This window comes from Penicillium verhagenii (genome assembly GCF_028828195.1).
Source record: "Penicillium verhagenii strain IBT 33310 chromosome Unknown utg000004l_segment0_segment0, whole genome shotgun sequence".
NCBI classification, from domain to species: domain Eukaryota; kingdom Fungi; phylum Ascomycota; class Eurotiomycetes; order Eurotiales; family Aspergillaceae; genus Penicillium; species Penicillium verhagenii.
Window position 1 is genome coordinate 523,989 of NW_026643168.1, and position 24,568 is coordinate 548,556.

General features: G+C 48.0%; 11 protein-coding genes across 11 annotated transcripts; 7 read left to right on the forward strand and 4 right to left on the reverse strand.

Moving 5' to 3' along the window:
* Window positions 1–104: 104 nt before the first annotated feature.
* Window positions 105–1,002, forward strand: N7466_003127 (GNAT family N-acetyltransferase; the record flags this gene model as incomplete). Its single annotated transcript, XM_057162524.1, has 3 exons — window positions 105–269; window positions 477–821; window positions 868–1,002. 3 exons carry the CDS (start codon window positions 105–107, stop codon window positions 1,000–1,002), a joined length of 645 nt encoding a protein of 214 aa, XP_057023639.1.
* A 724-nt stretch (window positions 1,003–1,726) lies between these two features.
* Window positions 1,727–2,635, reverse strand: N7466_003128 (uncharacterized protein; the record flags this gene model as incomplete). Its single annotated transcript, XM_057162525.1, has 2 exons — window positions 1,727–2,327; window positions 2,394–2,635. The coding sequence occupies 2 exons, from the start codon at window positions 2,633–2,635 to the stop codon at window positions 1,727–1,729; spliced, it is 843 nt and encodes a 280-aa protein (XP_057023640.1).
* A 1,713-nt stretch (window positions 2,636–4,348) lies between these two features.
* Window positions 4,349–4,663, forward strand: N7466_003129 (uncharacterized protein; the record flags this gene model as incomplete). Its single annotated transcript, XM_057162526.1, has 1 exon — window positions 4,349–4,663. The coding sequence occupies one exon, from the start codon at window positions 4,349–4,351 to the stop codon at window positions 4,661–4,663; it is 315 nt and encodes a 104-aa protein (XP_057023641.1).
* Window positions 4,664–6,188: 1,525 nt separating this feature from the next.
* N7466_003130 (uncharacterized protein) lies at window positions 6,189–6,453 on the reverse strand (the record flags this gene model as incomplete). The annotated part of the gene is made up of 2 exons (XM_057162527.1): window positions 6,189–6,342; window positions 6,371–6,453. 2 exons carry the CDS (start codon window positions 6,451–6,453, stop codon window positions 6,189–6,191), a joined length of 237 nt encoding a protein of 78 aa, XP_057023642.1.
* A 655-nt stretch (window positions 6,454–7,108) lies between these two features.
* Window positions 7,109–8,277, forward strand: N7466_003131 (5'-methylthioadenosine/S-adenosylhomocysteine nucleosidase family protein; the record flags this gene model as incomplete). Its single annotated transcript, XM_057162528.1, has 2 exons — window positions 7,109–8,177; window positions 8,240–8,277. The coding sequence occupies 2 exons, from the start codon at window positions 7,109–7,111 to the stop codon at window positions 8,275–8,277; spliced, it is 1,107 nt and encodes a 368-aa protein (XP_057023643.1).
* Window positions 8,278–9,227: 950 nt separating this feature from the next.
* N7466_003132 (ankyrin repeat-containing protein) lies at window positions 9,228–9,863 on the forward strand (the record flags this gene model as incomplete). The annotated part of the gene is made up of 3 exons (XM_057162529.1): window positions 9,228–9,467; window positions 9,491–9,547; window positions 9,624–9,863. 3 exons carry the CDS (start codon window positions 9,228–9,230, stop codon window positions 9,861–9,863), a joined length of 537 nt encoding a protein of 178 aa, XP_057023644.1.
* Window positions 9,864–10,171: 308 nt separating this feature from the next.
* N7466_003133 (uncharacterized protein) lies at window positions 10,172–11,728 on the forward strand (the record flags this gene model as incomplete). Its single annotated transcript, XM_057162530.1, has 2 exons — window positions 10,172–10,252; window positions 10,838–11,728. 2 exons carry the CDS (start codon window positions 10,172–10,174, stop codon window positions 11,726–11,728), a joined length of 972 nt encoding a protein of 323 aa, XP_057023645.1.
* Window positions 11,729–12,334: 606 nt separating this feature from the next.
* N7466_003134 (uncharacterized protein) lies at window positions 12,335–12,727 on the forward strand (the record flags this gene model as incomplete). The annotated part of the gene is made up of 1 exon (XM_057162531.1): window positions 12,335–12,727. One exon carries the CDS (start codon window positions 12,335–12,337, stop codon window positions 12,725–12,727), a length of 393 nt encoding a protein of 130 aa, XP_057023646.1.
* A 931-nt stretch (window positions 12,728–13,658) lies between these two features.
* On the reverse strand, window positions 13,659–15,560 carry N7466_003135 (MFS transporter; the record flags this gene model as incomplete). The annotated part of the gene is made up of 7 exons (XM_057162532.1): window positions 13,659–14,225; window positions 14,272–14,561; window positions 14,621–15,001; window positions 15,066–15,125; window positions 15,238–15,295; window positions 15,364–15,384; window positions 15,471–15,560. The coding sequence occupies 7 exons, from the start codon at window positions 15,558–15,560 to the stop codon at window positions 13,659–13,661; spliced, it is 1,467 nt and encodes a 488-aa protein (XP_057023647.1).
* A 1,261-nt stretch (window positions 15,561–16,821) lies between these two features.
* On the reverse strand, window positions 16,822–19,646 carry N7466_003136 (uncharacterized protein; the record flags this gene model as incomplete). Its single annotated transcript, XM_057162533.1, has 4 exons — window positions 16,822–17,307; window positions 17,368–17,449; window positions 17,507–19,270; window positions 19,333–19,646. The coding sequence occupies 4 exons, from the start codon at window positions 19,644–19,646 to the stop codon at window positions 16,822–16,824; spliced, it is 2,646 nt and encodes an 881-aa protein (XP_057023648.1).
* Window positions 19,647–21,900: 2,254 nt separating this feature from the next.
* N7466_003137 (ankyrin repeat domain-containing protein) lies at window positions 21,901–23,802 on the forward strand (the record flags this gene model as incomplete). The annotated part of the gene is made up of 1 exon (XM_057162534.1): window positions 21,901–23,802. One exon carries the CDS (start codon window positions 21,901–21,903, stop codon window positions 23,800–23,802), a length of 1,902 nt encoding a protein of 633 aa, XP_057023649.1.
* Between the last annotated feature and the right edge of the window lie 766 nt (window positions 23,803–24,568).

The following is a 24,568-nucleotide window of genomic DNA, read 5'->3' on the forward strand; positions in this document are numbered from 1 at the left end:
TGTGTGGCGTGCTAGCGCCAGGTAATTCCTCACTTTAATAAATCTCTTTCACAAATTTATTTTTATCTTCTTCAACCTTCCTTCAACCTTTGCCTGAGTGAAAGATGATGCCCAAAGCCAAGGTCGTCTTGATTCCCTGGGACCCAGATTCTGGTGCCCATCGCAAAGCCCTTGTCAAGCAGCGCGAGGAATGCAGCTGGCACCAGGAAAGAGTGGAGAAGGAGTGGAGAGAAGCGCAGGCTAAAGGGGAAAAGTGCATTTACTGGATTGTGAGTATGATAGAAGCTGCGAGTTGGCGTTTCCAGACAAGTTGAAGTATCTTTTCTATCAATATGATTGCTAACCTTTTTCAAACCAAGATTTTCTCTGCTGAAAATTCGTACATCTCTGAGCATATGATGGCGTATCTTAGTTCAAAGGCAGACAGCAATCTAAGCCGAAATTTACAGGAGGTAATGTTAACGTGAAATTTACAGAAAAATCCACTCCTACGTGACACTGCTCAGTCCATCAATGCCATTCCCCGCAAGCCATCGCACAAAGCTTTTGTCCCAGTTGGACATATATCACTGGATGCGCAGAATCCAGAAGCGAAGCATATTGATCTAAAAAGTGCATTGACTGGCGCTTTCTGGATCAAGAGCTTCTACGTCAGCCGCGCTATTCAAAGCCAAGGTGTGGGCCGTGCTGCGATGGATGAAGTGGAGAAGATGGCAACTCGAGCGCCGTTGAATGGACAGACCCTGATACTGGATACTATCCAAAGGGACGACGCTCTCCGAGAAGAATTTGCCATTGCGACCACTGGAAGCATTCCAAAGGTAAGATGCTGTCTTTTTATCTATGGAGGTGGCTAACACACCGAAGGTCCCGAATCAAGATTGGTATGCTAGACGAGGATACCACGTTATTCAAACTGTGCAGAACTACTACAAGATCACGGACCGAAATGGTAGATTCTGGGACACAAAGACTGTGTTTATGCGAAAGGATATTTCCTGATGGCCGTGATCCTGCGACTGATGATAGCGGACCCGAATGAATGGTTGGAATTGATTGCAAGTATTTTTCTCATTTCTTTGTGCGTTCCGAATATATCCCAGGGCCTAAGTACTTAAAGTCTGAATGACACCGGGGCATATGTTCGTTAAATGGGGAATATTACCTACTTGTACAATCAATCAAAAGCCCACGTTTCATAAAATGACCTCCACGCATATCAAATCGAGACTGGTATTTCCAAAATCCTAAACTCAGTCAATGTTGTAACTTGTGACTTACATGGGGTTCTAAAAGTCTGTCCCCCAGGTGCCACTTTTTCTCCCCCACCTTTGTTTATAATGGCGCGCTACATCCCAACTCTAAGTGAATTCGGTCAAATTATCGCTGAAAATCGAAGCAAAAACAATGAATTATCTGAATCTATACGTTCTGCTATAATATCGATGTGCGTGGCCGGTAAATCACAGACCGCTGTGGCCGCTGCGTTTAACGTTTCCCGAAGGACTATATTTAATACTCTACAACACTTCTATCAATAAAATAACTTAGCTTTAAGATAAAGAACTAGTCGCCCTTTAAAATATAAAACATGGGGGAAAAATTTGAACCCTTTCTTTTCGAATTTGAGAAGAACTGGATACCTCTGAAATGCACAGTGACTAAGGCGTGTGTAGATCATTTATACCGATACATAGCACCATCAAGTAATGTCTGTGGTGATATTTTAAAGAATCCAATCAGACATATCAACGTAATTGGATGACGGGCCAACTCGAGCAAGATTCCAGCCAATGTATAGACGATTTTTCCAAACACTGCCTTCATCTGAGGGCTCCCAGTACTCCCAGTCAACCAAGTAGCTGTCATCAAGGGAGTCAAAAATGGTGCATATCAAGGGAGCTCGCTTAATATAATGATAAGTGGGAGCGTACCATTTATTGCCTTCTTTATCCCAAATCAAATTACGTATCCCCTTGTCTGTATGGCGAAGCCCACACCGAACTGTCTCTAGCCACGATGCCTTAAACGCACGTCTTAGACTATCTCGTTCGTGAAGGGGCATCTGCCCACTGAAGTATGAAGCCTCTGGAGCACAACCTGGTAGTTTCGCCATCAAAATATAGAGTTTGTAGCCTCCTGGGACCATTTCCTCAGATGACTGTTGGTCTATTTTATGGGAAAGTAGAGTAGGGGTGCTGGAACAGCCGGCCTTTGTCAAACGGGATAACGCTTCAATTTCCCAAAAAAATTTATCAGGAATATCTGGGGTAGCCTGCCTAGCGCGAGCTTCGGGCTTCTTTACTGTGGTTCTCCACCATGGAATTCTGTTGGTGAATTTTGTTATTCATTGCAAAGATAAGTAGACCGTCAGTAAACCGAAAAGACCTTACTGCAGCCGAATTTTGATGACAGCAGTAGGCGGCCCATCTCCCGAAATCTTTGAGCACGTATATAGCCCACGTGCCTCGGAGTTGAGGCCCAACTCCTCGCAATCTCGTTGAGATTCTTGATATGCATGTTCTCCTATTTTGGTTTGTAGCTTCCATATTGATCCGGAGGGGAAAGATACCTCCAAACCAATATATTCGGCATCATCGAACCAGATGTCGCAGTCGCCTTGTTCGCGTCTCATCATGAAATACTAAGCACTCCAGAGGTGCTCCCTGAGCAGACCAGAAAAGTGGGCCAGCCCGTATCACGTGGCTCAATGATGACTCAGCCTCCGTAAAAAGGGCGCCAAAAACGGCGTAGCCATTTTCAGCGCCCAATTTACCATCAACTAGCATTGGGGTGTAATAACTGCTCTTCTCCCATCTACTAGTGTGTAAGATCACAGACTTTAGCCGAGGGTAGTCGCCCGTAGTGGTGTGAGAATGACTTGAAAAACTTGGAACATCGAAAAAATAAAGCGAATGACAAGTTGGATCATGTATGAGACTATAGAAAATATGTTTCGCTTTAGGCCTTGGAAATATTCCTCATCGCCTAGGCATCTTCTTAGTTTCACATCCAAGAAACACTGATTTACATCCATAGATCCATAGGGTCATCAGAAGTTAAGAACATCTTGAAGCACGGTTAATGCAATTCGCAAACAACCAAGCAGAATTGAATTTTTTCATTGAGTGTTGGAAATTGATTATCATATTAGTGCACCCCGCCAACCAATAAATCGTATAAATAATTTGTTTCTGCAGCCGAGACCAACGAACAATTACCACGACCTCTCTGCCTGGGACTGCATTCTCACTTCATGATACCCGGTACTACATTATCAGAGAAACAAGACGGCGATAAGCAGTGCTATCTAGAAGGATGGCCTTCTTTTGCGTTGCCCACAACAAAATAATTGCAAATCACTTTGGCGCACTTGTGCACCTCATGGACCACCACGGTGTTCCGATTTCTGCAATTGTTATGGAGGATACTACCAATAAAACCATCCAGTGGTAATGTGATGCATGTTTACCACGTCAAAGGAAGGTTGGCAATTCGAACATGTGGAAGCATCTCTTAGCATATCACCACCCAGCCAACTACCCGGCTACGAGAGAGTCATGGACCCCTTTCACAGTACAAACTCAAGAACCTCTTACCTAAATTTGCACAGACAAGTGGACCAATCTGGGGGGTGATGGAATTTTGAAGAGAGTTATGCTAGAAATGCAAAGTACATTCACATAAAATGCTATTTTATCCATCTTTTTCATTATTTCTCCCGAGGTCTATACTACAGTTAAGAAGGTAGTAAGATTTTTACTATACTTTATGACTATCAAGTACACTCCAATCCTACGAGCTACTAGCTACGAAGTCCACCTAGGTAACATTTGAAGCATACTAGTAGTATATTACTATCATGGGCTAAAGTCATAAAGATAAGGCCCGAGGCCGGGGGGATCGAATGCTTACGTGTCGACGCGCCTGTTTCCTTTTTTTGTTCTGCATTCTCGTTCTTTGTCTTCCTTCTTGTTTCTTCAATTTTTTCTCATTCGTAGTTATCCCGTTAAGTCAAATCCTTGCTCGGTAAACGAACTGTCTCGCAACACCGATGTCTCTGATAGTCCATTATACCCTCCAGGCCGCATTGAAATCGTTCATTCAATATTGTAATTTGAAGATTACATCAGGACTCAATATCAATAAATCTTAATTGATAAGTATAAATAATTCGTTTCTGTAGCTCTCAAGGTTGCTTCAACTTTCATCTACCTCCATTCCACCCGAGACTGGCGAATACTTGTTACAAACTCTCTGACTGTGACTAGATTCTCACCAACTTGAAATACCTCAGCATTGAACTACCAAAGGAAGAAGACAAGAACCAAAACTTCTCTTAGCAAAAATGTCTTTCCAACTCCATTGCCGCGACCACGACTTAACATTTGGAGATCACTCTAGCGCACTCAAGCACCTCATGAAAGAGCAGCACGACGGAGGACACGATGGTCGTATTCATGCAGCTCGAACGATGCTGAGTGCTAAAGAACCCTTATGGTGGATCTGCAATAACTGTGATCCCAGCCAGTGGGAGTATGGTGCTTGGAAAATGTGGCAGCATCTCCAGGAATGCCACCAAGAGATCGTCGAATGTTTCAGCATGCCTGACTCAGAAGGAGGTTCTACTCAAGCCGAGTATGTCCAGAGTTCTGGACCCTGAACTGGGAAGAGACCTAACTAGCATTTCAGTTTCCTAAAAATGCAGAATACATTGAAATGAATTAAATCAAGTTGTGGTATTGGTAGGAAAAGTTTTGAAATTAAAAATCGGAAAGACAATGAGCTATATAGTGAAAAGAGCGAGACATGTTGTAGACATCTGCAGGGACTGAGATTACAGTGGACAGTGTGACAAGGCAAGCAAAAAACAATGTATTTGTTCTAGGTCCGAAAAGCAAGGAAAACAAAGACAGAGAGGGAAAGAGAAGAGAAAGAAACATGGAGAAAGCCAGCCCTTAAGTACCCCGTACGTTAAGGTTGGCGAGAACTAAACCTAAAACCCAACCCTAACCTTCTCAACCGAACAAAGAGAACTCCCGAGAAAACCTTAAGGAAACCCTTAAGCGAAACTGTCAACTCGTGACTGACAATGTCACGATGTGTGACAGACAGCACTTGAGTGTGAACTACTTACTACTGGTAGTAAGGACCTTCAGTGTTAACCCCGGCCCTCCAGATGGCTCTCAAGTGCTAGGTGACAGGTCCTTAATTTTCCAGGCAACATTAACTTCATTCCAAGGTTCATTTAATGTTAGAAATTGAATATGTATGATATCAGCACATTCCCTGAAGAAATATTGCTTGATACGTACAGAATATAAATAGATTACTTCTGTACGTTCCAAAATTGCTTCAGTGCCTTCATCCGCCTACATCCCACCCGAGAATCCAAGACCAACAATCACCTCAAGTGTCGCAAAGCCTGTGTTTTTGACAAAACTCCAGCTCACCCACAATACCTCAGCATTGAAGAAAGAAGACCCTTGGACGATTATCAGCTCTGCTCTCTGCAAAAATGTCAAACAGTGGCATTTGTCTACTCCACCCGGGTGAACAATTTGCATCTCCGTGTGGCATACTCTTGCACCTCATGCGGTGCCACAAAGCGCCGATTTTTCCCATTTTTCTGAGTCGAGTGTTGGGTAAGATCGACGAATTCATCCAGTGGCATTGCGATTGGTGTGATCCCCGCTATAAGGAGATGGGCAGTATGAACATGTGTCAGCATCTCTGGGAATGTCACTTCAATTCTGCGGTGATTCAAGTAGCGTCCTTCTTAGATTTGCAGGAGCAACTGAGCAAAGAGAGCTGAATGAAGTGTGAAAAGAGCTCTTCTGGATGGTATGTACGAGTGATTCAAAAAAGTCAGCTCTGAAAAGACGATACTAGGAACAAATGCAAGATAAAAAATAGATTTGTAGAGAATCTGAGTGATTAAGGTGTAATCGTATCAGGGATGTGATTGGCTATGGCGTGAATGCCCCGATTGGCTGCAGAGCGAGTAATAAAAGGAAGGAATAAAGGCAGGGAATCTTGTCTCTATCCCGACCTCACCACGAACAGCGTCTGCAGTAAATATTTTCAGATCTAATAATCTTACCATTGAGCCATAGTAATTATTAGTTAATCAAGAGTCAAGACCATTTCGGGCGGTGTGGATGTCTTCCTTCTTTCAAGCCTGTTTGTTACATTGCCTTCGGCCCTTTGCTGCCCAGTGCCGACCGTACACTTCGCGACGTGTCCACAATGGCCTCACGTTCCGACTCCCAGAGTTCATCTCGTTCGATGCAATTTTCTGGACCCAAAAACGCGTCGAGCACTTCAATCCGCCGATCATTACTCTAAGACAAAGGGGCTTCTGACCCACCGAACTTGACTGATCTGAAGCTCGCGGGCGGCTACCTGCAGCTTCGACGAAAAGAAGCCAACCGTCAAGACCTGCTTGCACATTTTTACTCTTGTTCAGCTGTGATTTCTCTGAGAAGATGCAGAGGCAGGTTTCATCTTCGAACAACCGGTAGCGAGGGAAATTTGATGCAGGCACAGTCACTGGTCAGTGGTCAATGGCTGCAACTTGCATGGCGATCGCCGATCAGTCGGCGATTCGCTTGAACGTGGCAAGAAATCCGCCCGGTCGCCGTGATTGGATACTAGCTCTTCAATGAAACATCTTGAGGCTACAATTGAGTTTGCCGGCAATGTTGCTCTTCAACGGGACCGCTGCGGGCAATGGGAATGCTTAACCGCTGGCCCCGCCAGAGGGGGAAAAGACCATGAACTGAAGTCTAGGCCGCACTACCCGCCGATGAAGCACTGGCTGCATTCGAGGCCCCACATTTCTAGCCAAAGCTGCAGAACACTACTCCATATTCAGTGGACTGATGCGTGAGGCTGGTTTGTATTCGCGCTGAGTCTATTTTAGTCCATTTTTAATGAAAGTGGTGATTGAACAGCATATAATTGCATTACGCTCCCATCATTACCGTACACCATCCATCATTTCCGAACATCCACGCCTCTTTGAGCAATGCACACCCGATCTTGACGTTTCGTCGAGAATATAAAACCACAAGCGAAGTTACTGAAGACGAAAAAAGACTCCAACATGGCGAGCAAAAGAAGACAATTCACCTACACGGACTACACGATGGGATGGATCTGCGCCTTACCGAATGAACAGACTGCAGCAAGAGCTATGTTGTCAGAAATTCATCCCTCGCTGCCGAACAAAGAAAATGATCTTAACTATTATACGTTTGGATCTGTTGCTGGCCATAATGTGGCCATTACATGTCTCCCGGGAGGCGATTATGGCCTGGTGCCCGCGTCGCAGGCCGCAGCACACATGACCGGCAGTTTTCCAAACATCAAAGTTGGCTTGATGGTTGGAATAGGCGGTGGAATTCCTTCCACAAAGGTCCAGCTGGGTGACGTTGTGGTCAGTGAACCCATTGGCGGGTATCCGGCGGTTGTTCAATACAACCGGAGCGGGACCAATCCTGATGGGTTTGAGAGGACAGGAAGTTTAAACAGACCGCCAATCGCGCTTTTGACCGCAGTCAAATCACTCAAATCTGATCATGACTTGAATGGGAGCCGGATATCGGAATTTATTGGCGAGGCCGAGGAAGTGCATCCAAGACTGAGACGCTCCGGCTACACCGGTTCTGAATCCTTGGAAGATCCATTATATTCGGCCCGCCGAGAGATCCAGGGTAAATGGAAGGGAATGGTCCTTGTTATTTGTGCGGTCTTTATGGACACTTTCTGGTATATATTAGGTGTGAAGTCGTGTGCACCGGCAGCGAAACCGGTCAACCGGGGAAAGGTTCCGGTTTCTCGCGGATCAAAAAGGGCTTCTGGTGAGGTGCATATCCACTACGGCCTTGTGGCGTCTGCCAATACTGTGATGAAAGATGCTGTAGCCCGTGACAAGTTGAATGATCGATTTAACGGGCGTGTCTTGTGTCTTGAAACGGAGGCAGCTGGACTCATGAATCATTTCCCTTGCATCGTCGTTCGGGGAATCTGTGACTATGCAGATTCTGGGAAGGACAAGACATGGCAAAACTACGCCGCCATGGTAGCAGCGGCGTATACAAAGGAACTACTTCATCATATACAGCCAGGTCATATCGGCATCGCAGCTCCGGTACAAGGTACTACACAGAATGGTATGTTATCTCCAAGAAAAGACATATCATACCCGAAACGTCTATCTGACTAAATTATACAGGTCTTGAAGCTCCGGGCACCATTCATATCGACATCTAAAACTTACACATCACAATGGATCGTGGAAATGACCTGGATATTCTCAGCTGGCTCACAAGGATTGATTATGGTCCCCGACATAGTAATGTTTTACGAAAGGCCCAGAAGGGCACCGGCCAGTGGCTCTTGAAGTCACAAGAGTATGGAAAATTCGTACGATCTAAGGGTCAGACATTATTCTGCCCCGGGGAGGTGTTGGGAAAACGGTTCTAACAGCAACCATCATTGAGGATCTTATCGCAAGATTTCCGCACAACGAATCGACCAGGATTCTGTCTATATGCTGCAAATCAACCCAAAAGGAGGAGCTAACAGTCGACAATTTGATTGCAGCTTTGATAAAACAGTTGAGTCAGGGACGACCAAGTTTACCACCGAGCTTAACAGCGCTTTACAACGCCCATCAAGTTCGACGAACACGCCCGTCAACAAACGAACTTTTGAGAACGCTTCGTTCGGTCGCATCGCTATACACAAGAATTTCTGTTGTGGTCGATGGCTTAGATGAGTGCCCACAGTCTAATGGCCGTCGATCTAAATTTTTGTCACACATTTCCAACCTGCAAGACGAACTCTCAATGAACTTCTTCGCCACATCGCGACACATCCCGGAAGTGGAAGAAAACTTCGAGTGCTGTATCTGGAAGCGAGTGATAACCCCACAAGAGGATATTCTCAGATTTCTTCATGCCGAGATGCATATGCCTCATATGCCAAAGGTGACAAAGGGACCCGGAGTTTCAGAAAGAGATCAGCTCCCAGATTGTTTATCTATCTGATGGAATGTGAGAAAATCCCATCCAATGCTCGCTGTTTTAACCTGACTAACGCTCTACGAAAGATTCCTGTTTGCACAACTCCTTATTAATTCCTTGTTTGGCTCAACAACGCAACGAGAAATTCGAAATGCCCTCAAGGATATACCAAGAGGAGCTGATGGATATGACACCATGTACAATGAGGCTATGAAGAGAATAGAACATCAACCGTCTATATCTCGGCTTCGAGCCAGAAAGGCCCTCGCGTGGTTGACCTTTGCCACAAGACCATTGTCTATCACCGAGATGGAGCATGCATTAGCGCTGGAAGGCGGTGATCCCCATGCTTATGAGAATAAAATCACAACCTGTGATGAGATTCTATCTGTCTGCGCTGGTCTTGCCACCGTCGACAAGAAAACAATGTCATTCGTTTGTTCCACTATACGGCCCAGGAGTACCTCGAAAGAACACAAAGCCAATGGCTAATGGAAGACGACGAGAGCAACTACGTAAGATACGATGAAAATCCTTCCACGTACGCAATTGGAATCACGCTGACATGCATGTTATTATTTGCATTCAAAGGGGGCTCAATCAAGATTTATTCCAGCCAGAGGCGCTCCACCTGCCCATGGCTCCAATGCTGCATCTCCAGCCATGCCAGTAACGGGGAGGGAGCAAAGAAGTCGCTCTAGGTTGTTGCTAGCCAATCAGGCCGAGACGGAGGGCCGAGAAAATGATTGGGCTCATACGGTAGTGGCCAGGGGTGTCAACGCGGGAATGACACGAACCTCTACAGATGCGAAAAATAAAACACACCGGTGAGGCCCTTGCATTGACTGCTGAAGGGTGTAAGAAGCAAAGTTGGCTTGTTGTGCATAAAATACCATTGTGGTTTGGCCTTCTCCTCTTGGGGCTCCAGAGAACGTCTGTAACCACGCTGGTTGGGGTTGCAGCTCTACTTAGTAGTTTGACAGAACAGATACTTCTCAACTCATCCATTCCAATATCACTTCATCCTGATAAATATCACATGTACTGATCACGGTCAAACTATTCACATCGAACAAATGAAGCCCTTCTGAAAAATCCTTGAGAGGAAGGGTTTTTATTTTGATTCCCAGGCCGCGGCCATGGTATCGGATAGCGCCCAGGCCTTTGAATTCGTGCCGTATAGTGAGAACATCCAAAATAATATGACAGGTAAAAAGCTGGTTTCCATAAGTGAAGGTGTTGACAATGATCCGTGAAACGATCAAAATTTGATGAGTCTGGACCTTTGACCATCTCTCAGTGGCTGAATGATAGGCGAGATGGAAGCCAATGGTATGCTTTGTGGGTTGCAATCTCCTTGACTGTCTTATTCGGGCTGGTGCAAAGTGTTGAGGGGGCTTTACAGGTCTATCAGTGTTAGGAGAAGTGAACCATATGACCCATTCTGGGCATATGGTCCGCTCCTGAGCATGTTCCAGCGCGTGTGGGTTTTGTGTGTGTTAGTTTTGTGTGAGAGGGTTAGGGTTGGTAGTTAGTCCAGGGAAGTGAGAGCTTCTCTCTCCTTCCTTCCTTCCTTCCTTCCTTCCTTTCCCCTCTCCACGCCGCTCGGTAGAAGAATACCATCATATTTGTTTCTTCTCCTCTTTCTCTCTTTCTCTCCTCCTCATTGCCATTCGTTTCTCCCAGATCCTCACTAAGGTTCTGACACCTAGGCCGTTTCCACAAGCACTTTGGCGACGTGCTAAACTCTGTCTTCACCTCACACTCAACCGGAATACGCTTTGCAGATTTCAAAATGTCTACAGTCTACCTTCAGTGGCACACCTGATGTGATCCTGAAGGACAACAATCACCAAGTGAAGGTCGCTGGAGAGCTCAAAGTACCATGGATTGCGGATCACTGGCTAGAAGACAAATACAACGACGTCGACCAGCTAAGGATAATACTTGCTCAGCCGATCAAGTATATGCAAAGGCTAGGGTGTGTGTATGGATTTATGAGCAACTACAAAGAGATAATTTTTCTCAGACAGCTAGTGGATAGCCAAGGGGCATGGAGGATCGAATATTCTCCCGTAGTCCGGTCGTCTGACACTTACGACAGACACCGGACGAATCCCCATGCTGTCTCCGCTAGGCAATGTTTCTTTTATGTAGGGTGGGAGAACTTGAAAGTGTTCTTGAGCACATGCAAATTCCAATGGGCAAATTTGGGTCTCAACAATGAGGACCTGAATGAAGCTCGGGTTGCGAGTGTGATCACAGGATGCTCCGGAGTTGCTCGGGAGTACATTGACCAGCTTCCGGTGGAGACTGCTAATTCATTCAACGCCCTGTCTACTGCGCTAAAGGAACGGTTCCCTTATACTCCTCGGACGGTTGATGTACGAACCGACCTGCATGCGATGATGGCTCTAAAGCAGGGTAGAAAGGCGCTGAAGGAATATGAGGACGAGGGGCTGCGACTCCGTTCTCTAATCTCGGAACAACTTCTTCCTCTCCTACAGAAGCAATGGTTAGAGAGGCTGAATGACCAATCGGTGGCCAAAGGTGTTGAGGGAGCATTCAACCTAAGCACCCAGATTACCGGCAAGCCGGCAACATTCGAGCAGATCATTAAGGCTGTGCGGGACACAGTTGGAGAGACTGAAGTATATCCAGATGTCATGCTCACTTGTCCGAAACGGATCGCTTGACAGCTGCGATTACAGCTGGTCTCGACAAATTGACTGCGATGAACAAGCCTGGACCAGTCCCAAAACATGCTCAACCGACTTCAAACGGAACCGGATACGGATCATCGAACCCGAATCAGGGTGGATATACTCCACGTTGAATCATGACTGACCACCGCCACTGTATAAGTAACGCAGCCACAGCAGATGTGGCGTTACCCAACACGAATCCCCACTTCCCCAGACTCGATAAGAGCTCCTTATCGGATTCGCATTCAGCCTCTCCCATCGCCTATAATACCTCAAAATCCCAATCAATAGAACCCCATAAAAATATATATATGACAACAAAATATTACTCACAAAAGGAAAAGATAAACCAAGGCAAAATACCAACACCAACTCACCCGAGCATTCGCCTTACCCCGCATCCCAAATCCAAGATCCCAGTTCCTTCCATGACATCAGTTTAAATACTACAAGAAAACCCCTGCCCAAATGCCAGATTCCACCTCGTTCACCACCACACCATCTCCCCTTCTACGCTACCCATTTCCATATCCACCTCACCTACTATTACACTACACCACCCAGTACATTCGAGTACATATAAACCAGTTGACCATCATGCCCCCACGAACAATCTACCTAATAACCTCCCGCCCAAACCCCACCCACCGCTCTCACTTCGCCATCTTCATCCCAACACCGCACCACCAAACCGGCACCCTGATCCACGCAACCGGCGCCCCAAAAGCAGGCTACACCCTCGAGTTCAAACGCAACCACTGCCCCGCCGCCGACACGCAAGAAAAATACACCGTCTTCCCCATCGGCGAGATAGACTCGGACAAAATCGTCGACAGCCCGGCAGGCGATAGCGCCAAGCGCAGCGATTGCGTGCCGCGTGGTGCGGTCGAGGACGCAGCGGCGAGGGTCGCGATGCCGGGGATTAGTGAGAACTTTTTGGCGCCGGTCACTGATGTGGGTGTTTTCGTTCCTGTTGCTATTTTGGGTTGAAGAGCACAAAATGATAGGACATCTGCTAATGTGGGTTCGTCGGGCTGGTAGAGTAGTAATAGGCGGTGTCAAGAGTGGACTATGGAGTTTGTGAGGTGTTTGGTTGCGGAGGGGTTGATTGGGTCGGAGGCTATTCGGGCTGTGCAGTGTAGACGGGATCCGGCGGGGCATGGGGTTGGGTTGAAGGCTGTTCAGGCGTGTTATTGATATTCTTGGTGTTGTATGGTTTATCTATGGAGTTTGGAGTCTTGGTGTTTTTGGTACAGTTTTAAAGGTTTATTTTGCATGGCGTCTACTACATAGTACAAATATTGGCGTATTCAAATGTCAGAATTGGGCAGAGCGAAGTACGGGTTTTGGGCAATGTTCAGTTATCTAAGATGTAGATGATGACGCCCGTGGATTCGCGCTATAATTATTCGAGTGCATAAATATTGTGTGAGGAGGGGAAGATAAATTGAGCCCCGCGATCGAACGAAAGGGAATAGTCGGTACTTTGGCTCTTCATATCAAACCACGGCCCAGAATCTGAACAAGAAATGATCAGCGAGAAGCAAGAGAAAGCAGGGCATGATTATAGAATTGAACCCCTCCATTTTTTGCATGTATTTCTTAAATCATTGCTATACAGTGAGCTTCTCACATGACCCAGCATTCTTTTCACCCTCGAAGTAGCAGGCTGCCCAGTCTCAGCCACCAAATCGTATATGTACGCGGCCCGATATCTGATTTGTCAAAATCAAGCGTAACACTTGCACACCGTGTACCGTACAGCGCAGCGCGAGCACGGTCCACGGGTTCACGAGCGCGCCACAAGCTATTTCGTAACATCATTATTCCAAACGTGCCCAACACCATGCATTTTAAAGTCCCTGTGAGAGAGCCACGAACCCGTAGCTTCGTCGGTACCATCTGCTTCGACCCGTGATATCTAAACAGTCGCATCACCAGTCTCAGCCCCAGCCTCGACGAGCTTCCGCGGGCCGCTAAAAATGCCAAAGGGGAGAGCAGTAACGGCAGATACGATGCCAAGGATGAGCGTCATCATGCCCCAGCCCGCATTGACAAGAATGGCACCCGCAACCAGTGGGCCGAGAAGCTGGCCTGCCGCGAACGACATATTGAACAGTGCGTACGCCTGGGCAACGGGGCTCTTCTCGCCAAACACGCCGGGGAACTCAGCCTCGTAATCCGAGATCACCTGGGACACCTCTGTCATGGCGACGATCTCGATTGTGACGATTGTGAAGCCTAAGATAAGGAGCAGGAGGACGAGGAGGACGATGTGGGCTGTTGAGTTTTCGGTGATGAAACGGAGCGCGATCCAGGTGCAGGAGGAGACTGCGAATGCGATGGCGCCTAGGGTGCGGACGCCTACTGAGTCGATTAGATGGCCGATTTGGACGGCGGCGAAGCTGGGCACCGTTATGGCGAAGAAGATGAAGCCGGCGCCTTGGGCTGTCCAGGCGAATGTGTCCATGACGAAGAGGGGCAGGGACTGGGATGTGTTAGTTTGGAATGGGAGATATGGTGCGCATACGTACGGTTTCTAGGGCGGAAAGTGTGAGGGCCACGGATGTAGTCGCCACCAACGCAAGTGGTAGACGGGGGGTGATCAGAAGACGCAATACGGTAGCAGGCTTGTCTGCCTTTTTACCGGATTGCTCTGCGGGTCGTGGTGATTGCAACAGCGGAGCTTCGGTCTCGCTCTCATACTCCCTCACAGGAACCCGGGCGGGACTCCGAGCATCGTTCCCACTAAAGGTATCATATCGACCATTCTGATAATCCGAGCCAGCGCGCAATTCAGGCTTCGGTTTCCGATGCTCCCTTTCTGTGCAAAATATCAGCAAAACTCGTAGATGTTAACAGAAAGAGCGGGAAGGTCCATACTCGGCACCTCGATCATCGCAAACCGCAACACAACATCCACCACAATCAAAACCACCGGAATAACATAGCACCCATAATACCCAAACGTATCATACACATACCCACTGATCATCGGACCAAGTAGAAATCCCCACGTCAACCCGATCGTCGTCGTTCCCAGCGCCGCACTGATCCGCTCCGACGGCACATTATCAGCGACGATCGCAAGGCCGACGACCCACACGGCCGCAGCCGAGAAGCCCTGCAAAGTGCGCGCGACGACCAGGATCGCAAATGTGCGCGCCCATGCAAATAGCGCCGTGGATGTGCCGAGAGCAACCAGTCCGAGGACGAAGGGGATTTTCCGCGACGAGCATCTATCAGCTAGGTAGCCGAATATTGCTGGTGCTTGTTAGCTGGAGCTTGTGCTGGCAGGTCAAAGCTCAAAGCTCAAAGCAACACTTACGGGATCCGGCGAGAAGTGTGCCGCCGTATACGGCGAGTAATATTGAGACGAGGTATTGTGCTGTGGAGGGTTAGAGTCTTGTTTTGCATGTGGATGCGGCGTGTTGCATGGTGCGTCGCATTCCGGGACCATGTGGAAGCCTGGAAGGTAAGGGAGGGAAGGGAATGCATACCATCTTCCGGACGGGCGCCTACGCGGTCAATCAAGGCGACTGGGATGACAGGAACGATCTGGAAAGATCAGTCGCACGAAACAGAGCTACAATGGCTAAGAATAGAGTAGAAGACATGTCACTCACGACGCCATAAATAAAAGAATCCTATACACATAGTTAGCGACCGTACGGAGCGTACCCCACCCATCCCGGCGGGCGAAAAAAAAAAAGAAAGAACGCCAAATACTAACGGTAAAAATAGCAATGGACACAGTCAAGACGAGAAAAGTCTCTGACGAGCGTAATTGAAAAAGCCACGGCTTCTGCTCTGGTTTCCTCATTTCGTGATTTGGATTGGAGGTGGTTGAGGGAGATGAAGTTGGGGCATTTGGGGGAGAGGGTCCTTGCATGAGCGTGAACCATGGTAAGTTGGCCATGGATGATCTGCAAGCACGGGCACTTGGTTAGCATTAGATCCAGATTCCAGACCAGCTTCCAGTCTAGACTCTAGGTACATTTTACCCTGCTGGGTGGATCGTCATTTCTGGCCGTGTTACGCGATGTGTCGAATAGCTGGTCACTGAGCTCAGATCGTTGTTCCGGCTGCAAGTTTTATTCGTGCTGACATTAGTACGTGCGTGGTGGCGTGCTTCGTTGCCGTGTTATGCATGGCTAGCAGCATGTTGTCATCGTGGCTAGATGGGAAATTCTCATTGGGAGGAAAAATAGAGCAGAGTAATTGGGAAACGTAATGGATTTGGTTTTTTCTTCCAAGGTAGCTGATTCTTATTCTTCAAGCTTGAATTTGAATTTTAATTGAGCCAATTCTTCCACCCAATGCAATTGCCAAGTCTACTAAGTCATGTAAGTACCTACTACCAAGTATGGCGGCCGATAGAGGCCAAAGGTCACATCCCAATTTCAATTTCTCACTTCACCGCCCTGTTTCCCGTATTGTATTTATCACATATAGGAATATCTTTAGGGATTTGATCTAAATAGGGGTCACTTTTAGAAGAGACTTGAGATTAGACTTAAGAATGGATTATATGACTAGGATCTCTGCCTCTCTTTTCTTGCTAGTTGTTGTGATAATTTACTCAGAGACAGAGAAGTGATATAATATAACTAGCACTATATGTAATAGAGTTCAAGGATTCAAGGTATAATGCAGCGCTGAATATAATCATGTGGAGTTCAAAAACAAATATGAATTTGGATTGAATTACTCGTGATTTACTTTCTGCCGGTCGGAAAGTTGATGTGACCCTTGGGTGGCCTCTATCGGCCGCCGCAGTACAAAGTACTAATTACAGAAAAAAAGAAGAAAAGAGGACCAAAAAATCATAGTAAAGCAGAACGAACCCGGATATCCCCTGCGCCATGCTGATCGGAGAAGTCATGATTTCCATAACATCCGTAAATGCAAACGCAAAACGCGACGAAAAAGAACAAAATCAAACCAAAGATGAGAAAAGAGAAAAAGAGAAAAAGAGGGGAAAGTGAACCAAACATCTCGGCGCATAAGCCCAAATGCGCCCACAAAAGACTCGAAAGTAAAAGAAAAGTGACGAAATTCCCTCAGCACCGCCAAGTCCACACTCACGGCGAATATTCATACCGCCTCCAATTATCACTAACCCACCACTGCGCCGCCCTAGCAGCCTCATGCACCCAATGCACGGCCTCAGCTCCATGCCTCAACGCAACAGCCGATTTCAGCGCCTCAAGATCAAACGATTTAATCGGTTTCTTCTCATGCGGATCGGAGCCCAGCTCCGTGAACCGCCATTCGACCTCCGGAACGAGCGGGACAATGAGTCTGTACGGCATGGCGGCGGAGCGCATGGCGACCATCGAGCCGCCCGTGTTCATGACTGTGAACTGCCAGTTGCGGGTGTGCTCGGTTGAGTCGATGATGGGGCGGATGAGGGATTGGCCTTCGTAGAGGGGGAGGAGGGATTTGATGGCCTGTGCGCTTTGCGGGGAGAGGGAGGCGGATTCTTGGAGGAGGTCCAGGATTGTGGGGAGTATTTGGATGGATGTCACTGAGGAGTTGATTTGGATTGGGGGGAGGTTGGGGTTGGACTGGGGTTTTAGTTAGGATTGGAGCTTGGTTTTGCGGATGTGGTTGTGCGGGTAACTTACGATGACTAGTGGGACGTGGAAGTTGGCGACGTGCGGGTTGTCGTAGGGGGTGATGCTGTTGTCTTCGAGAAGGGAGAGGCCGCTAAGAAGATAAGGTTAGATTCGAGATTTGGGTGTACCGAGGTGGATATATGCTTACTGGTCGCCTGTCATGATGACGAGGGTCTCGTTGGCAACGCCTGTCTCCTCGAGAATATCGAGCACGGTACCGAACCATTTATCGTTGATGCCGATGGTGTTGAGGTATTTGTTGACATCGTCGTTATTTCCACCCCAAGACGAGCTGATGAGCTCGGTATAGTTCTTGCCAGGCGTGTCCCACGGGTGGTGAGTCAGTCCAGTCAAATGCTCAAGGAAAAGGCGTTCGTGATTTTCTTCTGCATGGTTAATCGCATCACGGAAGTAGCCTGCCAGGTCGTGATCGGGATATCCCCAGAAATTGAACTTCTCGCCGTGGAATGAAGTGTCGTTTGCGTGTTCCTTGTCAATCGACTCGACGGTGATAATATTCTCGGGCTTGAATCCCAACGCAGGAGTAAGACGGTCCTGGTGGTCGTAGGAATCGGTGATCGACTGCATGAACCGTGGTCGCCAGGGCCAGTTGGTGAAATCGGCGCTGGCGCTATCGTTTGTGCTGGCGCTGAGAACGTCAAGAACATGTGGCATGCAGGGCTGGTAGATGTGGTGTTCGTATTCGTGGTTGAAGTCCATTACAAGTGGCGACAGACCGCACGTCGTTCCTTCGATACTCTTCAAAGTGAATGTTCCGGCGGTGTATGAGTTAGTAGCATAGATACCGCCGTAAGGTGTCACAGTTCCATTCTTGTGGAATCCAGACTCTGTGCCGGTAAGACGCTCCGCAGTATGAGTGAGGTTATTTAAGCGTCTCTGAACATCCGCTGGGACCTGCCTATCCTTGTACGAGTCCAAAATGCGGTCGTGGAAATAGGAACCATTTCGCAGCGGGAAAACATCAAACCGAGTGCTCTCCATCTTGAATACGAGCACGTGCTTGATCTTTAAGTGATTGCCTTTGAGGACCTCACGGAGAGGCTCCAGCACGTCCAGGTCCAAGTTAGAGATATGAAGAGGATCCTCAGTCGAATTGTAATGCTTGTGCTCGAATTCTCCGTTCGTGGACATCTCCCAATCTCTGAAGCCGGGCCAGTTGCCCTCCGGGAACCAGTCGAACTTTGGCGGGGTGGTCAGAGCCGTCAGCTTGCCATCCAGTTCGCGCTCCCCGGTGATGCCGGCCAATTTTGTCTGCGAGTCGACTCCGCTGAATGGAGATAGGAAGATGGTTTGAGAGAGGAATCCATATGACTCATCGGATGGACGGAAGCATCGCAAAATGAGAACGAAAAGAGTGGCAGCAACGACAAGTGCCATTTTGATGAGCTGCACATGGTTTGGACGCCCCGTATGCGCAGGCTGCCCATCGTCAAGTTGACTCGGTTGATCCAAAAGCGGAGCCGAATTCGACGCGATCTTGTCCTCTTCGTCGTAATCGCTCAGCGCCACGGGCTCATAGACCTTCATGTTGGCGAAAATATCTCTGCCGCGAGCAGTGCGACTCAAAACACGCTCTACCACAGGCTGGTATCGAATCAACAATGAGTCGACTGCCGGCTTGGCAACCTCGGCAGTAGGTTTCCACGCTGCCATGGCGACTCGACTCCAGATACCCACCAAAGTCTCCATGCCGTTATATGGATATGGCGAAGCGAAAACAGCCGCAACGAGGAGTAATCCTTCGACGATAACGAGACCGGTGAGACCCGTTAGCAGGGTGTTGATGGCAGCTGGATCGGCGTTGAAGGAGCCTGCCTGGCGCCAATGGATCTCTGCGCCGGTAAGGACATAGAAGGAGGTATTTGCGGCCGCCATGACGGAGAGGATCAGACTAAAGTAACACGCGGTTAGCCATGCCCTGTCGATACGTCTTATGCGACAGCTTCGACTTACCTAGTGCACACGACCACCAGTCCCGCCGCGATGCGCGCAATCAAAGATTGGAAATTCTGCGTCAAGGCATATCCAGCCAACAGAAAGAAGAAATCCTGGAGAAAGAACGTGGATCCCCACAGAATCAACTGGGAGAGCGGGACCGAGTCCCAATGAGCGTATATGTGAAGAAGCTTTGCGCAGACGACCGTCAAGAAAAGGAACGTAAACCAGAACTTCCGCGCGATATCCCAATTCAAAGTGCTCTTGATGGCGCGGGCGGGGAGTGCACAGCAGACGAAGCTGAGGCAAGCTGAGGCCCGTCCCGCGAGCATGATGAGCGTTATCGTCGATCACTCGGTGGTGGAGCTGGTGGTAAGGTGAGTTGGAAGTCTTGACAGACTCCAGGTCGTGCAGGAGAGCAAAAAGGCGAATTTTATGCAAGCATTAGAATACGAGGCGGAATGATACGGACATCGAAGTTGATGACGGAATCGCAAAAGATTTAAAACGAAAGTCGCAGAGGAGCCGGCGAGAAGGTAAGTAATAAATAGAATATGGGGAAAAAGGCACACCAATCGCATGGCTCCGGGTTGGGTCCAGGGAATGGAATTTGCTCTGTGGAGCATCAGACCCATTCCATGCTGGAAGGTTTTATCCAAGCCTTGTAGGTCATGCGGTGTCTTTCCTAAACGAGCATCTGAGGGTCCATAAGGGTCCATCTGCAATATGAATTTTGGGGATTTTTAGTGAATTATTGTTACCTAATGGGACATAAGCAATGTATTTGATTGGTCTCTTGACTCCGTAAAACGATGGTCGGAAACGCCCAGTCTCCGTTCCGTTGGTCCTTCTCCACATGGTCTCACTTTTCTCTCTTCAAAACGCCGTAACGTGGCTATGGTAAGACTCATGTTCCTGTTGTTCTTGGCTATTTCCTTTGTTGTCTCGAAGGATTGAGATGGAAGCTTGGCAATTCACAGCTCGTAACTCTTCGATCAGGGTCCAATGGCATCAATCATCCTGCAGGGCAAAGCCTTGTGTGCTCCTTAGGGTAGAGCTTGTGGTCCATGCCCAGGACAACGCACAAACCCCTTTCGAGCTGTCATTCAACCGAGCCTTCCGGGTGAATTGTGCCCCCATCAACCTCTGGCAAGCAGTCAAGTTTTCTCGGTGATTCAACCAAATGCGAATGAGCCCTGCAGCTCTAGTGTGACCTATCGTCAATAGTCCAGTTCCCATTCGAATCCCCCCAAAGCCCAAATCTCAGGCACGAGGCCACCTACCGTAACGGGATTTAGGCTCACAGGTAAGAAAGGCTTGGCCTTTTCGAATTTTTCGAATTTTCCATTTGTTCCTTTTTGTCGCATGTGGGTCTTAAGGTCTTCGATTTGATCGAATCATCGGCTATCCCCGATACCCGGAATTTGGCCAAGTCATAAAGTCAGAAATAGACGAGTGTGATGGCAAGGCTCTCTGACTTGCAAAGGTCCAAGCGGTAATTATAGCCGGGCGCACACCGTTCCCACTTTTCCCCTCCTTTGTTGATTCCTCTCTGAGCAGAGATTTCATGAGGCTGAATGGAAGATTCCGAAATTGCAATTTCAAATTCAGTGGGGGTATTGGATTTGGTGGAGCGAGTGGATACGAGGAACTTCAATGATGAAATTCAGGGAAAACAAAAATAACTTCCTGCTTACACATACATCCGGAATCCGAAGTGTAGTTAACTATTAGTGGCAACTCTCATAGGGCTTCATGCTGGAACAATGATCGAGATGAACCGGACAAGCGAGAGATCACTGATAAATTGTCTCGGCGCCGTTGAAGTTTGTTTGCTAACGCTGGGCATAAGCCCCCTTTTCGCCCCCTGGAAGTTTAGTCCTTGACAACCTACGTTGTCGACAGATTCCTCGGGTCTTACTCCGCATTTCTGACCTCGTGTTGAGGAAATGAAATATCTCACTCGCGCACTTGCCCGATTAGTTTAGATTCAGGGTCTTTGTGAGGCTGAATGTTAATATATGAGCTGCGGGGTGCATAAATGACGCGATCGGCTATGAACAATCATTAATAATGCAGAGAGCGCAAGGCTCGGACTTGATCTCAACTGGGCCCTGGCATTTGCTGCCTCGGCTGCAACCTCGCGAGTTTATGGGGCAACTGGACTGACAATCTCTACTCTACACCCACTTGGTCTGAAGGCATCTGGTAACCCGTCCCGACACGCCCTCTCGCCCTCTACCGCCACGCACCAGTCAGACCCCGCTCTTTCTCCGCAAGCCCTGGCAAGGTCTGTTCCTGATGCTGCCACCATGCGATCTATGATGCGCTAGTTTCTATACTGGAATACTACTACACGCCATTATACATAGTCCCGACTGATTATTACCGTGATCCAAAATATACACACGCCGCAAGGACAGTCAATAGAGGCACTGCCAGAAATTAGCCCCCACCACACTATACCCAATATGACAAGAGGCGGGCCATGTTGTGTAATCTGTTCACAACATCCCGCCAAGCTCTCGTCTTGCTCATTACAGCTCTACAAATTAAAACCCGATCCTCAGCAATGAGTCAATAACCATGATGAGAACAAATTTACCTCTCGAGATTTGGATCCATATCGCCACGTATCTAGAGCCCGACGCATGCTACCGGCTGATTCAAGCCTTTGAAGGTCTTTCTCTAGTTCTTCCGCACAAGGATCTAATAAAGAAGGCAAGAAATACTGCTGGAGACACAATTGTGCACTTAGCAGCACGCAGAGGCGATGTAAAATTGATACAGAATTTACTAGCCAGAAGCGTGAACATCCACGTGCGGAACAAGCGCGGGGTCACGCCTTTAGCTGAGGCTGCACTTCGAGGGCATCAAGCCGTCGTGGAGCTACTTATTTCCGCGGGGGCAAAGATCGATGAGCCGGATAGTCGTGGATTCTTTCCTCTACATGCTGCGGCCTACCGTGGCTCAGATGCGGTTGTCCAAGTCCTCATTGATGCGGGTGCAAATGTTTTACAGTCCATTCCTTTCCACCGCACCGCACTACATATGGCGATAAGGACTGGCCATCTTTCGACAGTGTCAATGCTTCTGAACAAAATGAAGTCGCACCCAGATATGGCGGATATACATGTATACAGCGGTGTTCTGGATCTAGCAGCGGAGTACGGCCACACGCATGTCTTTCATAAGCTCGTTGAGGCTGGCTTTGAGTTTACAGCGAATACCCTGAGACTTGCCGCCTCGTTGGGTCGAGCAAAGATAGCCAGGATTCTTCTTTCTCTATCATCATTTCCGATGCAACTACGACATGAGGTGTTAATAAAATCCGCCATGCTTGGCTACCATTCTGTGGTGAAAGTGCTGATGGGGTCTGACTTTGATATCTCGCATAGCAACATCGTTCTGTCTGACACGGTGGGCTCTTCAGGTAGTCTCAAGGTACTTCGACTTCTTGAGCATGCGGGATTCAACTTGGAATGGGGCACAATACTATACTTTGCTGCTAAGGGAGGCCACGCCGCAATGGTTGCATATGTCGCTGGTTCGAAACGAGTGGACCACCGTAATTACACATCAGCGCTCTATAATTCCGCTACTGCAGGGCATCATGCCGTGGTGAAAGTTCTTCTTGAGTCCGGGGCTAAGTTGGACGAAGATGAAAAAAGAAGCGCCCTTGCATCTGCTTGCGAGAAAGGTTCTCTAGCCATTCATGATTTACTTGTTGAACCTGGGGATCGATTCAACATTCAGGCGCTCTATCCCGCAGTCTGTGCCGGAGATTCTGAGAGGACTGCTGCTATCCTGAATCGCAAAATAGATACGTCCACACTTGACCGGCCTACCAATATTAGGTTGCAGCGCTGTTTGAAAAAGGCAGCTGAAAATGGCAATACTGTGATAGTAAAGCTATTACTAAATGCGGGAATAGCGCCAGATTACGCTTATAGTCATGCGCGCTGGGGATATTGGGCCCGGTCTGCACTCGAGTGGGCAGCCAGAGGGGGCCACTTGGAGGTAGTGGATGTTCTCGTAAAGGCTGGAGCTGATCTCGCACGCGAAAACCGTTTAAACTTCCGCAACTCGTCGACATTTGGTCAAAAGGGGTATACCGCCTTGTATGTCGCTGCTGGAGCCGGACATGTGGCTGTGACAAAATACCTCATTTCTTGCGGGGCGTGCGTTTCCTTCCAAGGAGAAGAAGGCCATACAGCATTGCATCAAGTGGCAAGGGTTGGTCATATTGCAATAGTGAAGCTCCTCATAAAGGCGGGTGCCGATCTCTCTATTCAAGCACGCTGCGGGGCGACCCCTCTCTATTATGCTGCACTGTATAATCGCGTTGAGATTGTTGAGTTGCTTCTGAATGCTGGTTCTGATCCGTCTATTCTAGACCTACAAGGAAGATCTGCTCTTAGCCGGGCATCCGAGTTCGGCCATACTGAGGTGGTTTCACTCCTCACTGCAGCCCACAATGGGCACTAGATCGCTGAACCACTACTCGAGCGGGGACCTGCTAATGCCATACTCGCAATCATACCATCTAAGCCGCATTCAAAAGATAGCAGAAGAGACTCGCTATGAAAGGTGGCTGGGTACTAAGTATGTTACCGTCTTTCAACCCATCTGATTTTCACCAAGCCTGCCTTGAGCTTTATACCAAAAAAAGTGGCAAATCGATCTCATGCGACTGGTTTAAACCGATTTGCCAAATACAAAGTAGCGTCCTGTTCATAACTCTCATTTGGCCCACCATCAAGAAAAGACTTCACCGCATGGAGCCAACTCGAGACACAACCCCGCAAGTGACGATCTTGTCGGGATGTACCAGAAAAGTTAGGACACTGGGGCCAAACTCAAACTGGCTTCCCCATTGCTGCCTGATAGACTGACTTTTCGACTCCTATTTTTACCTGATTTCGTACCCCAATGCTGTCATCCATGCAACGTTTCAATGCTTGATTATACAGTGGGCTTTGCATAAATTTTACAAGCTTGGAAGGGGAAAAGGCGTGGAAATAGCACTTCAGGAGGTTGAGTTGAAAGTAATCCAAGGAATACTACTGGTAACTATACATGAGCTGTGGCATTTGAAGGCTTAAAAAGACAAAATGCAAAACAAAACAAAACTCTGGGATGGCGAATGTGCCCCCCTCCGAACATTAAAAGACGATTGCCGCCCTCGGCAATCCCCACAGCAAAGCAATCTTCATTAGATATGCAAGTCCACAGCACAGCAATTTTCAGTAGA